This window comes from Castor canadensis, chromosome 14, assembly GCF_047511655.1.
Source record: "Castor canadensis chromosome 14, mCasCan1.hap1v2, whole genome shotgun sequence".
Lineage (NCBI taxonomy): Eukaryota > Metazoa > Chordata > Mammalia > Rodentia > Castoridae > Castor > Castor canadensis.
In genome coordinates, this window is record NC_133399.1 from 38,856,445 (window position 1) to 38,875,604 (window position 19,160).

Sequence of the window (19,160 nt, forward strand, 5' to 3'; positions counted from 1 at the left end):
CAAACTTGCTCCTGTCTCAGCCTCCCAAGTAGTAGGATTACAGGCATGCACCACCAGGCCTGGCTACTTCTTTGGTTTCTTTATAGCTTTGCTTTGGTTCTTTTTTTCTTGGTGCTGGGATGAAGCCAGGATCTTGCACACACTATGCGAGTGCTCTTCCACTGAACTAAACTTCACCCCAGTCCCATCCTTTTATAGCTTTTGTGTCATGAAGTTCATGTTGACCTTTGTCAGAGGCTTTTCTGGATCGGGAGGTTTTTGCCTGTGACTTTGAGTAACTCAGACATCTCCTATAAAATGGCCTCAATGAAGAGAGAATTAGACTCAGTGGTGACTGGATTGGGTTGCCCACAGGTGCCCCTGGCCAGTGTGGTAGGATGGGTGGAGGAGGTGACTGTGCTGGACCTAGCAGGCGCCAGGCAGGCGAATGGTGCTGCCTTTCATTTGTAGATCTGCTTGTTTTTCAAGAACTCCAGCTTTCTTTCCAGAAAACTGTGATTTTTCTTGTTGACTCACCTTAAACAAACACTGCAGAGCCAGAAGGAAGCCCAGCTGGGCCATTCCTTTGCGAACTGCAGGGCGGCCGCTGGTGAGAGGTGAGCATTTGGGACCAGGGCTCCACCCGTCCCAAAGTGGGGGAAGGCAAGGGCTGCCCCACCAAAAGTAAGCTGGGGGCTGGGAGCCCTGGCTTCCACGGGCTCTCACTGGCGGTTATCGGTCCTCTAGCCTCCCTGAACCTCATCCATAAAACATCTTTTCAGTAGTGGCTACCTACCCGGCCGGGCCAGGATGACATTCTGCACAGGAAGGTCAGGCCTGGCTCCCAGACACCACAGGGCCTTAAATCGTTGCTCTCCTGCCTTTTAGAATGTCTCATTTGCTCCCAGGGGACCCTGAGTGACTCTAGGGACATTTGTAACTATCATGACTGGGGAGCTCCTGGCGTGGAGTGGGTGGAGGGTAGGAGAACTGCACAGCAGTCTGCAGGGCCTGGGATGTCCCACAGAGAACAACCTGGCCTGGTGTGCATAGTGCTGGAGGCCCCAAATGGTCAGTGCACTTAGGAGAAAGTGGCCCGAGGCATGGTCGCATGGGGTCACTGTGGGCAAATGCGTTTGTTGCCATCTGAGATGAGGGGGCAGTAGGACGTGACAGTGCCCATGTGTGCCCAGTGCACGGACAGCTCAGACCATGTGATGTTGGCTGTCCGTATTATAGAAGTCCTGGGCCTCAGAGGGTTTGAGGTGCGCTGCTCTGGGGACAGACTGCCCCCCTGGAGGTCAGAGGTCTCCTCCTCACCACGTGCTGACCCTCTGGAGACAAGGAGACTGAGAGCCCGAGTTCTCTGAGGGAAAAGGAGTCTGTGGAAAGTTCTGGATGGTATGCAACATTGCACAGTCTTTGCATCTCCAGAAATTTGCATTCTTTTGGGGGCCAAGGATGGACCCAGAGCCTCCTGTATCCTAGGTGAGCACCACCACTGAGCCAGGCCCCAGCCTATTTTCTGTTGCTGTATTTTGTTCTGGGAATAGCATCTTACTGCCTTTGCTTGGGCTGACCTTGAACCAGTGATCCTCCTGCCTCCACCTCCCAAGTAGCTGGGAATTACAGACATGAGCCACTGCACCCAGACCTTTTTTTTCCCATTTGAGAGATGTATATACCATAGAGCTCACTCATTTAAAGTCTGTAATGGTCTTTGGTATATTTAGAGAGTTGTGCAGTCACCACCTCTTACCTAGGTCCAGAACATTCCATCACCCCAAAAAAGACGCTCCATTCCTATGAGCAGTCACCCTGTCCCCTCCCCTGCCACTGGCACCAGAAGTCCACCTCCTGTCTCTGGATTCTCCTGCTGTGGACCTGTCCTGTCAATGGAGTCACACGCTGGGTGCTTGTGTGTCTGCTTCTCTCACTGAGCACCATGTTCTTGAGGTCCCTCCGTGTTGTATCATGGGTCAGAGCCTCGTTCTGTGAGAGTAATGTAGATTTACTTCATGCTTTTCTGCATATATGTATACTTTTTTTTTTTTTTTTTGCAGAACTGGGAATCAAACCCAGGACCTGTTGCATGCTGGGCAAGGGTGCTGCCACTTGTGCTGCGCTCCCAACCCTCTTCATGCTTCTCTGAACATGGGAAATCTCCCCTGGACAGAGGAGTAAGAAGCGGAATCTTCAGCGCCCAAGGAGTCCTTGCTCACAGGTCCCAGCACTTCTGCTGGAACGCTCTCTGCCTTGTCACAGCCCCTGGTTCAGTCAGCTAGTACTGTGTGACACACAGCCCCACCTGCTGCCTCTACTCAGCACCTGTGTCTTTCCTTGCAGTGCTATGGTCCTGGTTGTGTTTACTGGGAGGTTCCACAGGTCTCACCTGGGGCTGTGGTCAGCAGGAGGGGGAGGGGGGGAGGGTACTGACTCCAAAGGAGGCTTCTGCGTGCACGTGTCCATCACCCGCACTGGGGCTGCCCGGGCCTGCTGTGCCCATGTGGTCTCTGCCAGAGCCACCTCTGGAATGTGGGAATCAGGGCTCCCCAAGGTTGTAGCCTTCATCCTGCTAGGATCTAAGGTGCACACTGTCCCGTCTGTGGACAGAGCCAATCACATGGCCACTTGGCATTGGGTCTTCTGCAGATGGCCACGGGATCCCTTTTGTAACTTAGCGAAAGAAGGTTCTCAAGTATGGCTTAGGAACGTGGTGTCCGGCTTGGGCCTGGACTGGCGCCTCCCGCAGCTGCTCCTGTGGTCAGAGGCCCATGCAGTGGGAGACCAAAAGACAGATCGTTCTAGCAGATCAGGGACATAAGTGTGCAGGGGGGCCTGGCCCAACTTCTTGCTTTTGCAGGATCATAGGCCCTGTGTGCCTGGTCTGTCCTTGTGTTCTTTTCTTGGGTCTGAGTCACGGTGACCACTCCCTGTCCTGGGGCACCCAGTGTCCAACCCCCTGAGCAGTGACTTCAGCCATGGCACAGTCCCCTGTGCTGTTCAGAGCAGCCTCTGGCCCCACTACCCCTTTCTTGTGGGCATTCTTCCTCTTGACACTGGGAGAGCTGCCCTCGCAGCCAGGGCACAGCAAGCACGAAGCGTGCTAGAAAGAGGATGAGGGTGGTCAGTGCTGATCTCACTGAGGAGGTGATGTTTTAGCCAAGTCTTGCTGAGCAAGGGAGCAAAACCTTCAGGGGTCTGGTGGAAGCAGCTCTAGGCAGAAGGCACAGTCTGTGCAAAGGCCCTGGGGCCTGGCATATTGGAGGAGCCGCAAGGACACCAATGGGCTAGAGCAGAGGGAGCGAGGGGGAGAGAAGAGGAGGAGGGGAAACGGGTATGTGGTGGGATCTGGTAAGGGAAATGACATGACCAAATGGGCAGGTCTAGAGTGAGACAGATGGACAGTCTTGTCAGAGACTGGCTGAGTGGGTTCTCGTTCCCACCCTCCCTGCCCCGCCCTGTGCCCCTCCCCCCCAGCCTCACCAGCCACCTCTCTTACCCGCATGGTCTGTGCACTTCCTCATTGTGGGCGGTGGCTTCCTCCTCCATGTGGCTTCCCCTCCTGGAAGGCACCCCTCCCACACCCACTGACCTCTTGGCCTCAGTCTCCCTACCAGCACTGTCCACAGTCAAGGGGCAGGAGCATGGTAAACAGGACCTTCCCCACCCACTGCTGCTGCTGTCTCCAACAGAGCCTTGGCCTAGCCTGCAGTTTCTGTTTCCTTTAAATTTCAGCTCCTTCCTCTTCCACCCTGCCACCCAGGCCCCTCTGTGTTTTTGGCTTTGGGCCTGAGGACCATATTCACCTAGCACTGCCTTCTTCACTGGTCACTGGGGGTGTAAAAGGCATGTGCTCCAGTACAGTGGCTCCCTGCCGCAGTTTCCACATCCAGCAAGTTGTGAAGAAGTGGTTCCTATGGAGACCTGTTGTGCAGAGAAAGATAACGGGTATCCATCAGTCAGTCGGTCAGCAAACATTTGTGGGTGTTAGGCCCACCCAGGAGGCACCAGAATGGGGTCTGCAGGATGGGGCAGCATTGACAGGACAGAGAAGATGGCCTAGAGCATGCAGGCAGGAGCACAGGTTGAAGGCCAGACGTGGACTGGAATCAGCTGAGTGACTTGGAGCAGTCAGTGGCTTTAAGAGTTTCTGTGCCCAGTCATTGGGCACAATTTACAGAGACCTCAGGGCTCAAAGTGGAGCAGGTAAGAGCCGTGCAGGATGCCATGAGAGCAGCATGTGGCTGGCTTGGGTCACCATCAGGTCCTAAGGTGGGTCAAAGACAGAGCCTCCTGCATCTAAACCCTGGCTTTGGGTACTGAATGAGCTGCCAGAGAAAAGCTGCTCAGACAGGTGCAGGGACTTGCCTAAGGTCACACAGCAGTGGGGTAGCAGAGTTTGGCTTGAATGCCAAGGGATCCTTGCCTGGCCCTCACTGGTGGGGAGCCAGAATAACAGAGGTCACCCTTAGATCCTAGGTCACCCTGGTCGGATGCCCACGGCGTCCCCGCCCACCCAGGCCCTCCTGGCAGATGTGGGTTCTGCATGGCTTGGCTCTGTGGCACGCCTGCCTGTCCTCCTTCCTTGGCTATTTTTAAACTCAATTTCCTCCAACGTGGGGCGGCTCATTCAGAAGATGTTGCCCGTGCCTTGGGCTGGGAGGAGGCCCGCACCGTGACAGCCAGTATTGGGGCCACCAAGACATGCGGCCCCTGCCTGCTCACCAGGAGGACACTGTGGGCAGAGTGTGGGCCGGGCATCAGCAGCCCAGGTGTCCCCCGTGGGCCTGGTGGGTGAGAGGACGCAGGACCAGGCCACCGGGTGGGGTCAGCGCCACACAGCAGGACCCACAGCCTTGGGGGCCACCAAGTCTGCTGCTGGAGCGGCCGTGGGCTGCAGCTCCTGGCCCCTCCACGAGGTCTAGGACGTTCCAGTTCTGTGTTCCCGGTTTCCTGCCTTCTCTCCTCTCCCATCCCCACACCCCAGGTGCACGCCATGAATTGTTCTGTAAGAGGCCATCTTCCAGCACCTTCTGCACATGCTGGCTCATGGAGCCTGTGAGGGAGGGGAGCACAGGCTGGGCTGGACCCCTGGCTGTGGCCCTGGTGGTGCGGGCTAGCCATGGAGCATCTCCAGGCTGAAACCTCTCCTTCTCTCTCACAGAACTGGCTCAGAAGAAGACAGCCCCAACTGAGGTGAGTGTCGTCGGGTTGGGGGGGGGGGCAAAAGGTCAGGGACCCCACCCTGACCAGCCTCAGTGACAAGACAGAGAAGGGAGAAGTCATCTGAGCTGCCCAAGAGAATCTCTGGCTGCTGTGTGTCCTCCAGCAATTCACTGCGCCTCTCCGGGCAGTGAGAGTTGTCAGGCAGGGTAAATGCTCCATCCGTCCTGCTGGCCTCCAGTTGTGGGGGCAGAATTCAGCAATTGCGGGGGGAGCTCTGTAACGGTCTTGGGGACTGCGAATGGTCCCAGATGTGGAGGTGACCTAGAGGGACAGAAGAACACGTTGGCAGGCTGGGTGGAATGAATGTGTGGCCCAGGGTGGCTGGGCCACAGATTTCACGCTAAAACTCAGCCCTTCAGGGTCACCCCAGATGAAACTGGGCACAGCCCGCACTCCAAGTGGGTGCAGGACACCGGGGATGTTGCTGGAGGACACTAGCCAAGAACTTGATATCAAGGTGGTCAGCCAGACCCATGTCCTCCACCCAAGAGCACGATTAGTGTCCCTGTGTACACACGCACGTGGTCCCTACCACCCCTTCCCCCATCTTCTCCCCTCCTGGGGCCCTGCCCTGACAGTGCTTCTGGGTCACTCACTGCCAACGGTGTGCAGCCCTGGGTCAGCCCAGTGGGTACCAGCGCTGCTTGTCCCAGCTTGGGGACAGTCACTACCCGAGGGAAGCAGAGCTGTGTGGTTTCTGGGTCGCTGCTGGAAATTGCTGTGGGGCATCTGTGCCCCATTTCCAGGATGATGCCAGGGAGGCCCAGTTGGGGCCAGATCAGGAGCCAGGTCTCTGCATCCCTGACACCCACTCCACAGGAGCTGGTGGCAGTGTCCATCTGATCTGCTCTTTGGAGCACCACCAACCCCAGGATCTCTCTGGGCCTCCTGTGTCCACACTGAGCTGGGAGGGCCTTGTCCACCTGGCCGGGGATTCTTCTCCTCATCCCTTGTACAGGGAGCAGTCCCTGGGTAACCTCAGGGCCAGTGGGGCAGCAGGAGGGAGGCGCACTCAGCTTCAGGGGTGTAGAGGTGGATGGATGTGGCGGTCCAGGAGGATCCCGCCCCCTGGTGGCCACTGCTGAGAACTGCTAGAACCCACCAAGTAGAATCCTGTATGGAGGAGCAGATGGGACTGGAACCAGGGCATCTGAGGACAGGGGAAGTGCAGCTAGCTGACTAGGGGGGTAGGGGGGCCTCCCCAAGGGGCTCCCCAAATTGGCACACAGTGGGCTTTTCATGGAAGTCAGTGGTAGCAGGGGCCCCACCCCCCATCTACATAGCAACCTTGGTCCTTGTCTCCTGTTGGCATCTGTCCCTCTTCTCGCCAGGAGGGACAGCCTGTGTACTTGTATGGGGGTGGTCAGTAGCTCCCCCCTCATCTTCTGGGGTGTCCGTGCCATCCCCCACAGCCTGCCCAGCCAGGTTCCCCTAAGAAACCCTGGGCCATGTCCTGGGACATTGTCATCACAACTGGGGAGCTCCTGGCATGGAGTGGGTGGAGGGCAGAAACACTGCTCAGCACCTGCAGGGCCCGCAAAGCCCCACAGAGTGTCATGCAGTGGCTATGGTGCAAGGCCCTTCCACCCTGACAGGTGGACTGGGACCGGCCAACCTCCCTGCTTTCCTGTGAGCCCTGTGGACATCCACTTTGGATACTTCCCACCTGCTGGGACTCTGCAGGTGACAGACCTTCTGCTTCACTCTGGCATCACCACACTGGCCCCACACACAGCACCGGATCCCATCTGGGCATGGTGACCAAGCCCCTCTCTCAGGACTGCAGAGCCTCTGGTGTCTTCACTGGCCTAACACCTCCTGCTTCCTCCTCCCCAGGCCCCGTCAATGACTGGACAGCCAGGCCCTGGCCATGGGAAGAAGTTGGGCCACCGAGGCGTGGACGCATCTGGCGAGACCACCTACAAGAAGGTGCCTTTTCTGCACTTGGCCAGCTGGATGGGCAGGGTGGGGCTCCCAGGGATCTTCAGGCCTGGCTGCACTCCCCCTACACACACATGGGACCCACTGGGTCAGGAGCTGGCTCTCAGCATGTGGGCCAGAGGCGGGTGCTCTGGTGAAGGTACCAGTGACTGTGGCTGTGCCTCGGCTCCTGAGCCCCTGGTGCCCCCTCCTGAGAGCCAGCAGCTACAGCTCACCCACCATGGCCTCACACAGCAGGCGGGACACTCTGAAACCTGACCTACTGCCACTGCCCCTACCCTAGCTGTGACTGTATTTAGAAAAACTTAACAGCTTTGCTGAAATAGAATTCACACGCCACAGAATGCACCCTGTTAAAGTGTGTGACCAGTGCTTTTTAGTGCATTCTCAGAGGTGTGCAAAACCTCTGTGGTTCCAGAACATTCCGTCACCCAAGAGAAAGCCCCATCCCAAAAGCAGTCATCCCATCCCCAGCCCCCATCACCCATGAGTCTACTTCCTGTCTGTGACTTCCCCTATTTTGGACATTTCCTGACAATGGAATCACTGGCTGTAGGGCTTTTTGTACCTGCTTCTCACTGAGCACGGTGTCCTGAAGGTGCTTGCATGTTGTGATGTGGGCTCAGAGCCCTGTCCTGTTCTTGGCTGCATGATGCTCCCGTGTGTGGAGGGCCACACTGGGCCCTCTCATCTGTTGATGTCCACTTAGGCAGTTCCTGCTCAATGTCCATCAGTGATGCTGGCATGAACATCTATGTACAAATTTCTGTGTGAATGTGTGTTTTAGGTTTAGTTTTGGTTCGGTTTTGGTGCTGGGGATGAACCCAGGGCCTCACACATGCTAGGGAAGTGCTCGCCACTGAGCCAAAAAAATCTCTGGGCAGATTTTTATTGTTGTTGTTTTTTATTTTTTGTTTGTTTGTTTTGTGAGGCAGGGTCTTGCTGTGTAGCCTGGACTGGCCTGGAACTCCTGATCCTCCTGTCTCAGCCTCCCAAGGGCTGGGACAACAGGCATGGCCACCACGCCTAGCTTAGATGTGTATTTGTATTTCTTTTGGCCATACACCCAAGAGAGGAATTGTGGGTTATATGGTGCCTCTGTGTTCAACACTGTGAGAAACTTCTAGCTTGTTTTCCTGGCAGCTGTGCCGTGCCACCTCCAGACCAGCTGTGTGCAAGGATTCGTTTCCCCCACTGTCCCCAACACTGACTGTCGTCCGTCCTGACCCCAGCATCTGAGTGGGTGTGACATGGAATCGTCTCTTGGTTCTGGTTGCTTGTCCTGGGCACCTCAGGGGTGAACATCTTTCTACAGCCAACCTAGGGGCTCTTGTCTGGACAGCATCGACTCAGCAGATAGCATGTGAGGGAGGCAGATGGGCATCCAGGCCGGTGGGCCCTCCATAGTGTGGCTTGGATGTCCTGAGCAAGAGAGGAAGGTCTGCTCTTGTGGTGGCAAAGCCTAAAACTGCTGCCTGGCATGGTGACCACAGAGCTGCGGACCAGGGACTGAGTCTTCCCAGGGTTCAAGTAAACACGGGGCTCAGAATACACAGTGACAGTAATGTCCACCATAGCAGTCATAAAACAGTATATGCTCAAAACGTGCAGGCCTTGGCCCAAGCCCCTGACTCGACCTGTAACAGCTGCCTCAGGAGGGACACTCAACACTGCACAGACAGTGCTCCTCACCCAACATGACACAGTCACCTAGGAATCAGGTAGAAGGGCCAGGTCCGGGCTCACACCTGTAATTCCATCTATTTGGGAGGCAGAGATCAGGAGGATTGTGGTTCAAGGCCAGCCCCGAGCAAAATAGGTAGTGAGACCTCATCTCAGTTATAAGTTGGGTGTGGTGTTGTGCCCATCCATGCAGGAGATGTAAGTATGAGGAGCCTGTTCCCAGACCTTCCTGGGGCAAAAATGTGAGAACTTATCTGAAAAATAACTAGAACAAGAAGAACTGGGGGCCTGGTTCAAGTGGTAGAGTGCCTGCCTAGCAAGCACAAGGCCCTGAGTTCAAAGCCCAGTACCACCAAAAAAAAAAAAAAATTCTGGTGTAGGGAATGAAAGTAATTCAGACATCACTCTTTTTTTTTTAATTGTTTTATTATTCATATGTGCATACAAGGCTTGGGTCATTTCTCCCCCCTGCCTCCACCCCCCAGACATCACTCTTAAACTATCCCTGTTTTAAACAAAACTCTGACAGCAAATTGATCCCCACCAAGAGAACTTTCTGGAACCTAGCTAGAAAACAGGCTCTGGAGCCTGGGAACATCAGGCCAGGCTCCTGCCTCGTGGTATGACTGCAGGGTGGCCTCCCCATTGCAGCCTGGGCCTCTGCCCTACATGGCTGCAGCGGAGCAAGCCACCATTCTGGAAAGTGGTCACGCCCTAGGGCCTCAGGCAACACCTTGCAGATGCTGGGCTCCAGCTTCAGCCCAGCACACCAGGGGTACGGGGAGCAGCCTGAGGTGTTGATGCCACTGGTTTCTCCTGCAGACCACCTCGTCCACCCTGAAGGGCGCCATCCAGCTGGGTATTGGCTACACTGTAGGCAACCTGAGCTCCAAGCCAGAGCGCGACGTACTCATGCAGGACTTCTATGTTGTGGAGAGCATCTTCTTCCCCAGGTAGGCCCTGGTCCTGGCAGCATCAGCAGAGGCCCTCGCCCAGTAGATGAATGTGCTCCCCACACAGAACGGCAGCCTCCCCTGAGCACCTACCCAAAACAGCACTAGGTCCCATCTGTGTCTCTGTGGCTTTGGGTTCCAATCCTCCATTAATCACAGTATTGCCTCACTGCTGAATCAAGCCTCAGTCAGTATAACAGCAAGTTTTTACAAAATGGGAAAGAAAAAGGATAGGAGTTCCTTTTTCTCTCACCTGTAGATTGCCATAGGCAGCCAGGCGAGGTGGCAGGCCTGTGGTCACAGTTACTTGAGAGGTGAAGCCAGGAGGGTCACAGTTTGAAGGCAGCCCAGGCAAAGATGAGCATGAGACCCTATCTCAAAGCAAGGGGGGCACTCTCTCTTGGGACCCTCCCCCCAACTCTGGGGACTCTGTTCTCCCACTTTACACTTATTTTTTATTTTTTTTTTAAATTCACTTTTTTAATTTTTTTGGTGACACTGAGTTTGAAGTCAGGGCGTCACGCAGGTGCTCTACCACTTGAGCCACTCCCCCAGCCCTTTTTTGTGATGGGTTTCTTCGAGATAGGGTCTCATGAACTATTCGCCCAGGCTGGCTTTGAACCACAATCATGATTGTCCTGATCTCTGCCTCCTGGGTAGCTAAGATTACTGGCACAAGGCACTGGCGCCCAGCTCCACTTTATACTTCTCTATCTCAATAAACTCTCCCACTTTCCACTTAAAAAAATATTTAAAAACTCATGGTGGTCCATGCCTGTAATTTCAGCTACTCAAGAGATGGAGGAAGGAGGATCGTGGTCCAAGGTCAGGCCCAGACAGAGTTAGCAGGAGACCTAATCTGAAAAACAATCTAAAAGCAAAAGGGCTAACAGTGTGGCTCAAACGTAGAGCGCCAGCTAACAAGCATGAGGCCCTGAGTTCAAATCCCAGTAAAACAAAATAATAGGTAAATACCTGCAGTCAACCCATGGTTGGTTAGGTGGCTCCATGGTGTTGGGTGGGGGTAAGAGGGGGGCAAGTTCCTTTTAGTTGCTCTGCTTCACCATCCTCAGTGAGGCTTCTGAAATTAACAGTCTTTGGTGGTTACTCAAGTTCCTGCCATCACATCTCCACTCCAGCAGCAGGAAGGAGGAAAAGAACACAACCAGGAAATAACATCATTTCTGCTCTGCTTGCATCTCATTAGCTGAGTGGCAGCTGCATGACCATACCTAGTTGCAAGAGAGGCTGGGCAGTGTTGTCTTATTCTTGGCAGTGCTCACTGAGGGCTCCCTCACTAATGACAGAAGGAAGAGTGGTCACTGGGGCTCAGCTCGAAGCCGGCCATAGTGCCCTTATCCCAGCAGGAACCCTGAGTTATTTGTACAGTTGAGTGTTGGGACAGATGGGGAGAGGTGCCCCCAAAAGCTACCACCCTCACAGACATCCCCCTGCGTCCTCCTCTGCAGTGAAGGCAGCAACCTCACCCCCGCCCACCACTTCCAGGACTTCCGGTTCAAGACCTATGCACCCGTTGCCTTCCGCTACTTCCGGGAGCTCTTTGGGATCCGGCCAGACGATTATTTGGTAAGCACATTGGTCATTTATTGCCCTGTAACACAGTGCCTGGGTATGGTCTCTCCAGTGTGTTGAGGCTAGAGTTTGGATGCAGCTCAGCTGGGCTCTATGCTCCGTGTCGTGGACAGCTTGAGTCTGGGGCTCCAGTGAGACCTGCCCAGCAAAGAATCCACTTCTGAACACTCATTCTCCAAATCTTCCTCCTGGTCATTTATGACTTCCCACCAGGGAGAGTGCTCTATCCACAGGTTGCGTGTCTGGTTATTGGACAGACTGCATCTGAGTCTGGGGGGCAGTGGTAGTCAGCTTGCCATCACTCTAGCAAAAGCCTGGGATTGTCACCTTACAGAGAAGAGGTTGACTTGGGCTCACAGTTTTCCAAGCTTTGGGCCTGTGGCGAGGAGGTGCATCATGGCCCAAGCGTGTGGTGGAGCAGGCCACTCACATCACCATCAGTGCAGGAGAAGGGAGGGAAAGAGAAGGGCACGGCCTTCTCCCATTAGCTGGTGTCCCATTGGCCTAGTGCAGTCGGACCTAACTTTCCCCCGTTAGGCTCTGCCCCTTAGAGGTTTCTAATGCCACCTGTGGGCAAGCCTTCCACACAGAGGCATTGGAGGACAGTCATCCACAGGACAGCAGAGGGTGGGAGCTCAGTCCTGCTGACTTTATGCTGGCTCCTTGTGGTTTGGTGTTCCTCATCTGCACACTCATATTTGGTCCACCCTAGGCTCTGGGAAGCCCATGTCCTACCTGAAGCCATGTTCCTCCAGAGAGAAACAGCTTGTGCTCCAGGTGGGGTCATTGGATCCCTGAGGACTCTAGAACTAAGGATGCCACTTGGCCAGCTTCCCAACCGTGGCACCCTGCTGCAGGTGCCCAAGCCGCCATCTGGAGCCAGCACAACTTTTCCTCTCTCTATCCCATCTCCTTGAAAATACCTCTCAGTGCTCTGACAAGCTCTGCAGGCAGTGAGAAGGGGCTCAGACATTCCTGGGGTTTGGGGCAAGAAGGACCCTTAGCTGATGCAAACGTGGGGTCACCTGATTATTTTGCTTAGGCCTCACTTGGGACAGTAGAGAAGTGGCTCCTAGTGGCCCTCAGTGGAATTCAGAAATGGGGACGTAGTACAGTCCTAAGCGGGTCCCTTCCTTGCCCTGTGCTGCTGTCTGACCATTTGGGGATACAGGGCCTTTGCCTGCAGGGGGAGCTACAGAGCTGGGCGTGGGCTTCTTTGTCTTCTGGGGATATTTGTGGCTTGGGGCTGTGGGTGGAGAAAGGACAGACAGATGGCCAGACCTGCCAAAGGCTGCTGCTTGCACACATCTCCCAACCATCAGCATCCTCCCCAGCGTGTGGGGGAGTCAAGGCAGTGATTGCCAGGGTGAACCCTAAGGATCAGTGGGAAAGAAAGTGAGGAAGAGAGAAAGTGAGGGAGAGAGTGGGGAGTGAGCATCAGAGCAGGGCCCTGGGTGTGGGTGCATCAGACATGCAGCCCCTTCTTGCTCTCTGTCTGCTGTCATTAGTGCAGAAATCCCATCCTGGAAGCCACCTCATGGCTAGAGTGCCTACTTGGGTTCCAGCTGTGACATGAGGGTCCCAGGTAAGAAATAAGAGAGGGCAGAAAAGCAGGTGCTCCAGCTGTCTGATCCCTGGTGCCCCCAACCCATTGTCTGCTCATGATCCACTGAGCGGAGCTGATGTGGTAACCACATGGCTACTAGGGAAGCTGAGAGCACGGCTCAGCGTCAGCACCCCAAAACTGTCAGGTGTTACTAGTCAGAGAGCAGAGGCCACCTGGTCAGCATTCAGGCCCCAGAGTGTTTTTCCCTGGACTCTAGTCCTCACTGTGTGACCCAGGGCGTGTTACCGCCCCTCTTTGAGCTTCTGGTTCCCATCTGTAAGATGGAACTGACTCTTAGAATTTCAAGGTGGCCTGGCAGCAGAAGCTAGTGTCACTCAGCCCAGGCCACTCACTGCCCCACCCTGCCTTCCAGTACTCCTTGTGCAACGAGCCACTGATCGAGCTGTCCAACCCTGGTGCCAGCGGCTCACTCTTCTACGTCACCAGCGACGACGAGTTCATTATCAAGACAGTCATGCACAAGGAGGCTGAGTTCCTGCAGAAGCTGCTGCCCGGCTACTATATGGTGCGTGGCCCCACCTGGCCAGGGCCGCCTGGACGGCCAAGGGGCCCCAGGCACCCTCCCCATAGCGGCCTTCACTTTCCAGTTAGCTGCAGGGAATGTCCACATGGCTCATGCAAACAGGATCCCCATGGCCTGGCCCCGTCCGGCGGGTGCTCCAACATACCAGTGTTTGCCATCTCCTGCAGCTGCAGGCCCATGTGGCCATCCCTGGGCAGAGGCGCGAGGACCTTAGCCCTATTGCCAATACCCTCTGTGAGTCCTAGATCTCAGAAATCATGTCCCATGGTCAGTGTCTTTCCCAGCACCCCCGAGGGCCAAGCGGGTGCTGACTCAGTCAAGGAGAGGATGGGAGGGGCTGCCAGCTGGTGCCTCACAAAAGACCGATTGCTCAGGGTGCAGAGTGGCTCCTCCTGCCTCCTGGCCCTCCCTCCTGTGCTCCCTCCCTTGTAATATGCAAGGAAGGGTGTCAGCCCCTGGCCACCAGCCCTCGGGACTCAGGTGGCCCAGCCTACAGTGGGCATCTTGCTGGTGACCTCTCTCACTGGGTCCTGCTGACCCCAAGGTTCCAGGCACAGGAAGAGGCCCAGAACTGCTGCACTGCCTCCTGGCAGTGCTGGACTCAGTTTCCCCTTTGCAACACCTTTTCTCTGCTGTGTGCTGCCTGGTTCAGGGGTTGGCAACCTTCTGTGGCCAAGAGCCATTGCTGGTATTTTGGTTCTGTGGGCCAATCCTCATGGGCCACGACCTGGCCCTCAGAACCCATGTAAACCTGGGGTACAGTAGAGGGCAGAGCAGGGTGGGGGGCTCTTCAGAGATCCCAGGGGTAAGCGGGAGGTGGCAGAGTGGCCATGTGTCCCCGCCTGATGGCCCGGCCACCCCACCACCTGGCAGAACCTGAACCAGAACCCGCGGACCCTGCTGCCGAAGTTCTATGGGCTGTACTGCGTGCAGTCGGGAGGCAAAAACATCCGCGTGGTGGTCATGAACAACGTGCTGCCACGCATGGTCAAGATGCACCTCAAGTTCGACCTCAAGGGCTCCACGTACAAGCGGCGGGCCAGCAAGAAGGAGAAGGAGAAGAGCATGCCCACCTACAAGGACCTGGACTTCATGCAGGACATGCCTGAGGGGCTGCTGCTTGATGCCGACACCTTCAGTGCCCTTGTCAAGACGCTGCAGCGCGACTGCCTGGTGAGGCCCCACCCCACAGCTCCCGGCCCACGCAGGGCTGGAAGCCATCTCAGCTTCTCCACCATGCCAGGGGCCGTCCCTGCGAAAGCCCGCAGCCCAGCTTTAGGGTGCTGTGGCCGCAAGCTGCTGCCCCCCAGCTAGCTGCCCAGGCTCTCTTGCCTGTTTCCTTGCCCACCACAGGGCAGCCCCACCCCCACTCCACAGGCAGTAGTGACAGTGAGCAGCCACCCTGGCCAGCCTTTGGCCCATGTCACATCCTTCATGGAGGCTACCGTGGCTGTGCATCAGGGAAAAAAATAGTAAGTGCCCAGCTCTCGGTCGGCCATGTGATATCAGCCAAGCCGCCTCCCCCAGTGCAGTGCATGTTGCCTGAGTCCTAGGCCAGAGGGACCCTGACTTTGGGGAGTCCCAACAGCACAGGTCTAGCTAGTTGTCCCAAAAATCAAACAGAAAGGGCTAGGGGCATGGCTGAAGTGGTAAAGCACCTACCTAACAGGTGCAAGGCCCTGGGTTCAAATCCTAGGACCAACCACACACACAAAAGGATTTACCTAGGATAGCTGCTCAGAATGACAAGGAGACAGGCACAGTCACCTTGAGCCCTCCTCAGTGCCTGAGGAGTCAGGTACTGACGTAACCTTCAGGTTTAAACAGGGAAAGAAAAAAAAAAAAAAAAGCAGGTGGTAGAGCATCTGCCTAGCAAGTGCCTGGCCCTGAGTTTGAGTTCAAACCTGTCACACAAAAAAAAAAAATTGTTAAGAAATCTGTGTAGTTAACTAGTCTGGGTCAAATGGAGGTCTGACGGATCATTGGCAGTGATAGGGAGGTTGACTTTGGCTGTGGTCATGAGATATTTGCCTGTCAGACTGTGGTTCTTGGAATCTTGGGACATGGGGAAGGTGACTCAGAATGAGCCAGACAGCAAGGTGGAGATGTAGCCGTGCACAGCTCAGGAAGAATCTGACCCAGAGTTGAAGGTAGCCAGAGAGGCAGATCCACAATGGCGGCAGAGATCCCAAGCTTTGTCCTGCTGAGTACCCATCAGGCTGCTGCAGGCCCAGGGAGAGATGGTGCTTGTAGCAGAGACAGCTCCAAAGTCCCCATTACAGTCCAGACGAAGGAGGGCACTCCCAGCCCTCAGCAAAGCCAGGGTTTGCATCCTTCATTCTCCCTGCTGACTTCCCTCCACCTCCACACAGGCCAGGGGCCTCCCTGTTTTCCCTGGCTTGTCCCCAAACCCTGGGTGTCCACGTGCAGGGGCTTCCCTGCTCAAGCCTGGAGTGCCACCTCACCTGTAAACCCTGGAGAGGATAGGGCACAGGAAGTAGTTCCTCATCCCACATTAGGTGCTCATGCTCCAGGGCCGACACCCTGGGCTTGGCTCCCACTGTAACCCTCTGTCCTTTAAGATGGTGACAGGGCTTCTGTGTGACCATGGGACTAAGTCCCTCCAATGCAGCTGGCCCAAGTGAGGTCTGCTGTCTGTTCTTGGGTCTCTCTGGATTGGGGGGCTCAATGTGTGAGCCAGGACAGCCATTCAGCCATCCCTGACCCAGTCCCCTGTGCCAGGTACTGGAGAGCTTCAAGATCATGGACTACAGCCTGCTGCTCGGCGTCCATAACATCGACCAGCAGGAGCGTGAGCGGCAGGCCGAGGGCGCCCAGAGCACCTCTGATGAGAAGCGGCCCGTGGGCCAGAAGGCACTGTACTCCACAGCCATGGAGTCCATCCAGGGCGGGGCTGCCCGTGGGGAGGCCATCGAGACAGACGACACGTAGGTGGGGAAGGCTGGGGTCCCCCAGAGTTGTCCTCACCTAGCCCAACTAGGATAGTGCCCACTGTCCCCAACCAAGGGGCAAACAGCCCAGAGAGCTGGTAGTGATGCCCACAGGGGAGCAAAGAAGTGGAGCACAGAGGTCCCTCTGCACCCTGGTTCCTTTCATGACCTAGAGATTGTGGCATCCTGCCTCCCAGGCCATGATGCAGTTACAGACCCTGGTACGTGGGGCAGGTCAGTAGGTATGTGGGTTGAGCCCACTGGCCATCCATATGAACAACAGAGAGCCCCCTATGTAAAGCATAGCTGTGAGGTGTCATGGGATGACAGCTGGAAGGGGACTGGGGACAAGGGAGGTATTTGATAGAAGGGGCAGCGTTGGGAAATCTGCAGCCAGCAAGACACAGAGCAGCACCTTAGAAGCTGAAACATGCTCCAGGGGTCACCCCCTTGGCACTGGGGACCCTGGGGCATCCGCTGGGCGGAGCATCCTGGACCCTGCAGGTGCTGAATAGCATCCCAAGCCTCCACCTACTCCATGCTGAGCTGCCTAGTGACAGCCACACGTACCCAGACATTGTCCAGTGCCCTTGGGGCTAAGATTGACAAGCCTTCTGTCAGTATGAAGGCTGTCCTCCTGTCCCAGCAACGTCTGCTCACTTCTCACCTAGCTCACACACACGCACACAAAACACATGTATACACTCCCGCCCTGGATCCTGGAGGAGGAAGGTGGAGTACCGATTGCCGTCAAGGGCTAAAGGCTCAAGGGTTGGGGGAACAGTGTCTGGGAATAGGATCGGGATGTGACCCACCCCCCAGCTTGACCCACCGGGAAACGCGTGCTGACTCCTACTAGGCCACCAACTGCCAAGGGCAGAGGAGGAGCCAGTCTGTATCCCTGAGCAGGTGAGGGGACTCGCTCCATGCAGCTGCCCCTGCCTCACACTGGCTTGGCGTCTGTCGGGTCTGCACAGGGCCAGCAGGTGAGCACAGGGTGCCTGGTGTGTGGTGAGCAGAGCCTGCTGGGCTAAGCCAGGGGTCTGAAGTCGAGGTGACTTCCGGGAACTGTTGCCTCGTGTGCTGTCACTAACCGTGCTTGGCCAGGACGTGTGTGCACTATGCCACGCGATGTGACTGCTACCCCAGCCTGTGCCCAAGCCTCAGAGACACAGAGTGTGCGTGCATGTGTGTGGAGGGGCGTGTGCGTGTGTGGGGGCTGTGCATGCATTAGGTGTGTGCATGTGAGTGTGTACAGTCATGGGGATTGTGTGGAGGTGTGCGTGTGTGTGTGTACAGCATGGAGGTGTTCACACAGGTTTGTGCGTGTTATGAGCGTGTACAGTCCTGGAGGTGTGGGAGTGCGTGTGTGCAGGCATGACATGTTTGTTGTGGGAGTGTGTGTGTGCAGGCATGGAAGTGTACTTATGCATGGAGGCGGGTGCAGGCATGCGTGTGAGTGTGTGCGTGTACCCAGGACTCATAGCCAGGACAGCTGGGCAGCCTCCGGTCTTCAGCTCTGAGCTTGAGCAAAGCCCAAGACACACTCAGTTGCCCACCAGGACGAGATTCCAGGTGCCTGGGACCTGCTCCACCTGCTGCTGTGGGAGCAGATGGATTCTTGGCTCTGGAGCCTCCTGGGCCCTGCAGGACCTTGACACTGCCCTGGCTCTCTCCGCAGGATGGGTGGGATCCCAGCCGTGAACGGGCGTGGGGAGCGCCTGCTGCTGCACATAGGCATCATTGACATCCTGCAGTCCTACAGGTGCTGGGGGGAGGGGAGTCGCCTGCCCCAGCCTGGCCCCACCCAGCCCCCTCCCCAGGCTGCCTGCCCACCTCACCAGGTGTGCTGAACTCCCCACCCTTCCGCTGCAGGTTCATCAAGAAGCTGGAGCACACCTGGAAGGCGCTGGTCCACGATGGGGTGAGTCCACCATCAGTCCACAGGCACCCAGCACGCATGGCGCACCTTCCTGGGGTTGCTGCCCAGCCCAGCAGGAACAGCCTTGTCACCAGCTCCAAGCCAAGGGTGCAGAGAAAGCACAGGCAGCTACAGGAGCCCCGCAGGGGTCCCTGCCCTCCTAGAGGAGGATGGGCTGGCATCCTGGAGGAGGGGACTTCCACGCTGTTGGAAGGACAGCTTGACCCAGAATGTCAGAGTATTCCAGAAATGCACAGTGTGGAGGGGTTTTGGCAGCACAGTTCAGTGCTGACCCCAGTTACCACACACATTTTTTTTTCCCATATGCACTTTTAGTGTGTGTTTCTTTAAATGAAAGACCTGGGGGCTGGCAAAGTGGCTCAAGCGGTAAGAGCACTGGCCTAGTAAGTGTGAGGCCTTTAGTTCAAACCCCAGTGCTACCAAAAAAAAAAAAAAAAAACATAAATGAAAGACCTGGGCTGACCCCTTACACCCCATGTCCAGACTTGCAAGCACATGGCTCAAGTCTCAGAGTGAGGACCATAGCCCATGTAAGGGGTCTTAGATGGGTGGACGGCTCTCTGCCCAGAGCCCCTGCTTCAGACTGATTCTTACTAAAGTGCTAGTGACTGCCTCTCTGGCCACAGTCTATAAAATCCAAGATTCAACAAGGAGACCCCCCCCTCAAAAAAGCCTTATGACAGTCTGGGAAGAAACTTCCAGAATACATGTCCAGAAGGTCAGGGTGGACAGGCATGGT

The 19,160-nt window shown here is 56.0% G+C and overlaps 1 protein-coding gene across 7 annotated transcripts in view; it reads left to right on the forward strand.

Moving 5' to 3' along the window:
• Window positions 1-19,160, forward strand: part of Pip5k1c (phosphatidylinositol-4-phosphate 5-kinase type 1 gamma) — a 47,653-nt gene that overhangs the window by 16,592 nt on the left and 11,901 nt on the right. For 5 of the 7 annotated variants that reach the window (XM_074054283.1, XM_074054284.1, XM_074054285.1 and 2 more), the window contains exons 2-10: window positions 5,147-5,178; window positions 7,045-7,137; window positions 9,655-9,785; window positions 11,255-11,372; window positions 13,358-13,510; window positions 14,402-14,701; window positions 16,271-16,476; window positions 18,161-18,244; window positions 18,355-18,403. In XM_074054283.1, the coding sequence (XP_073910384.1) occupies window positions 5,147-5,178; window positions 7,045-7,137; window positions 9,655-9,785; window positions 11,255-11,372; window positions 13,358-13,510; window positions 14,402-14,701; window positions 16,271-16,476; window positions 18,161-18,244; window positions 18,355-18,403 (1,166 nt within the window). The remainder of the gene's footprint in view (window positions 1-5,146; window positions 5,179-7,044; window positions 7,138-9,654; window positions 9,786-11,254; window positions 11,373-13,357; window positions 13,511-14,401; window positions 14,702-16,270; window positions 16,477-18,160; window positions 18,245-18,354; window positions 18,404-19,160) is intronic. The other 2 variants (XM_074054288.1, XM_074054289.1) reach the window with 1 other exon arrangement.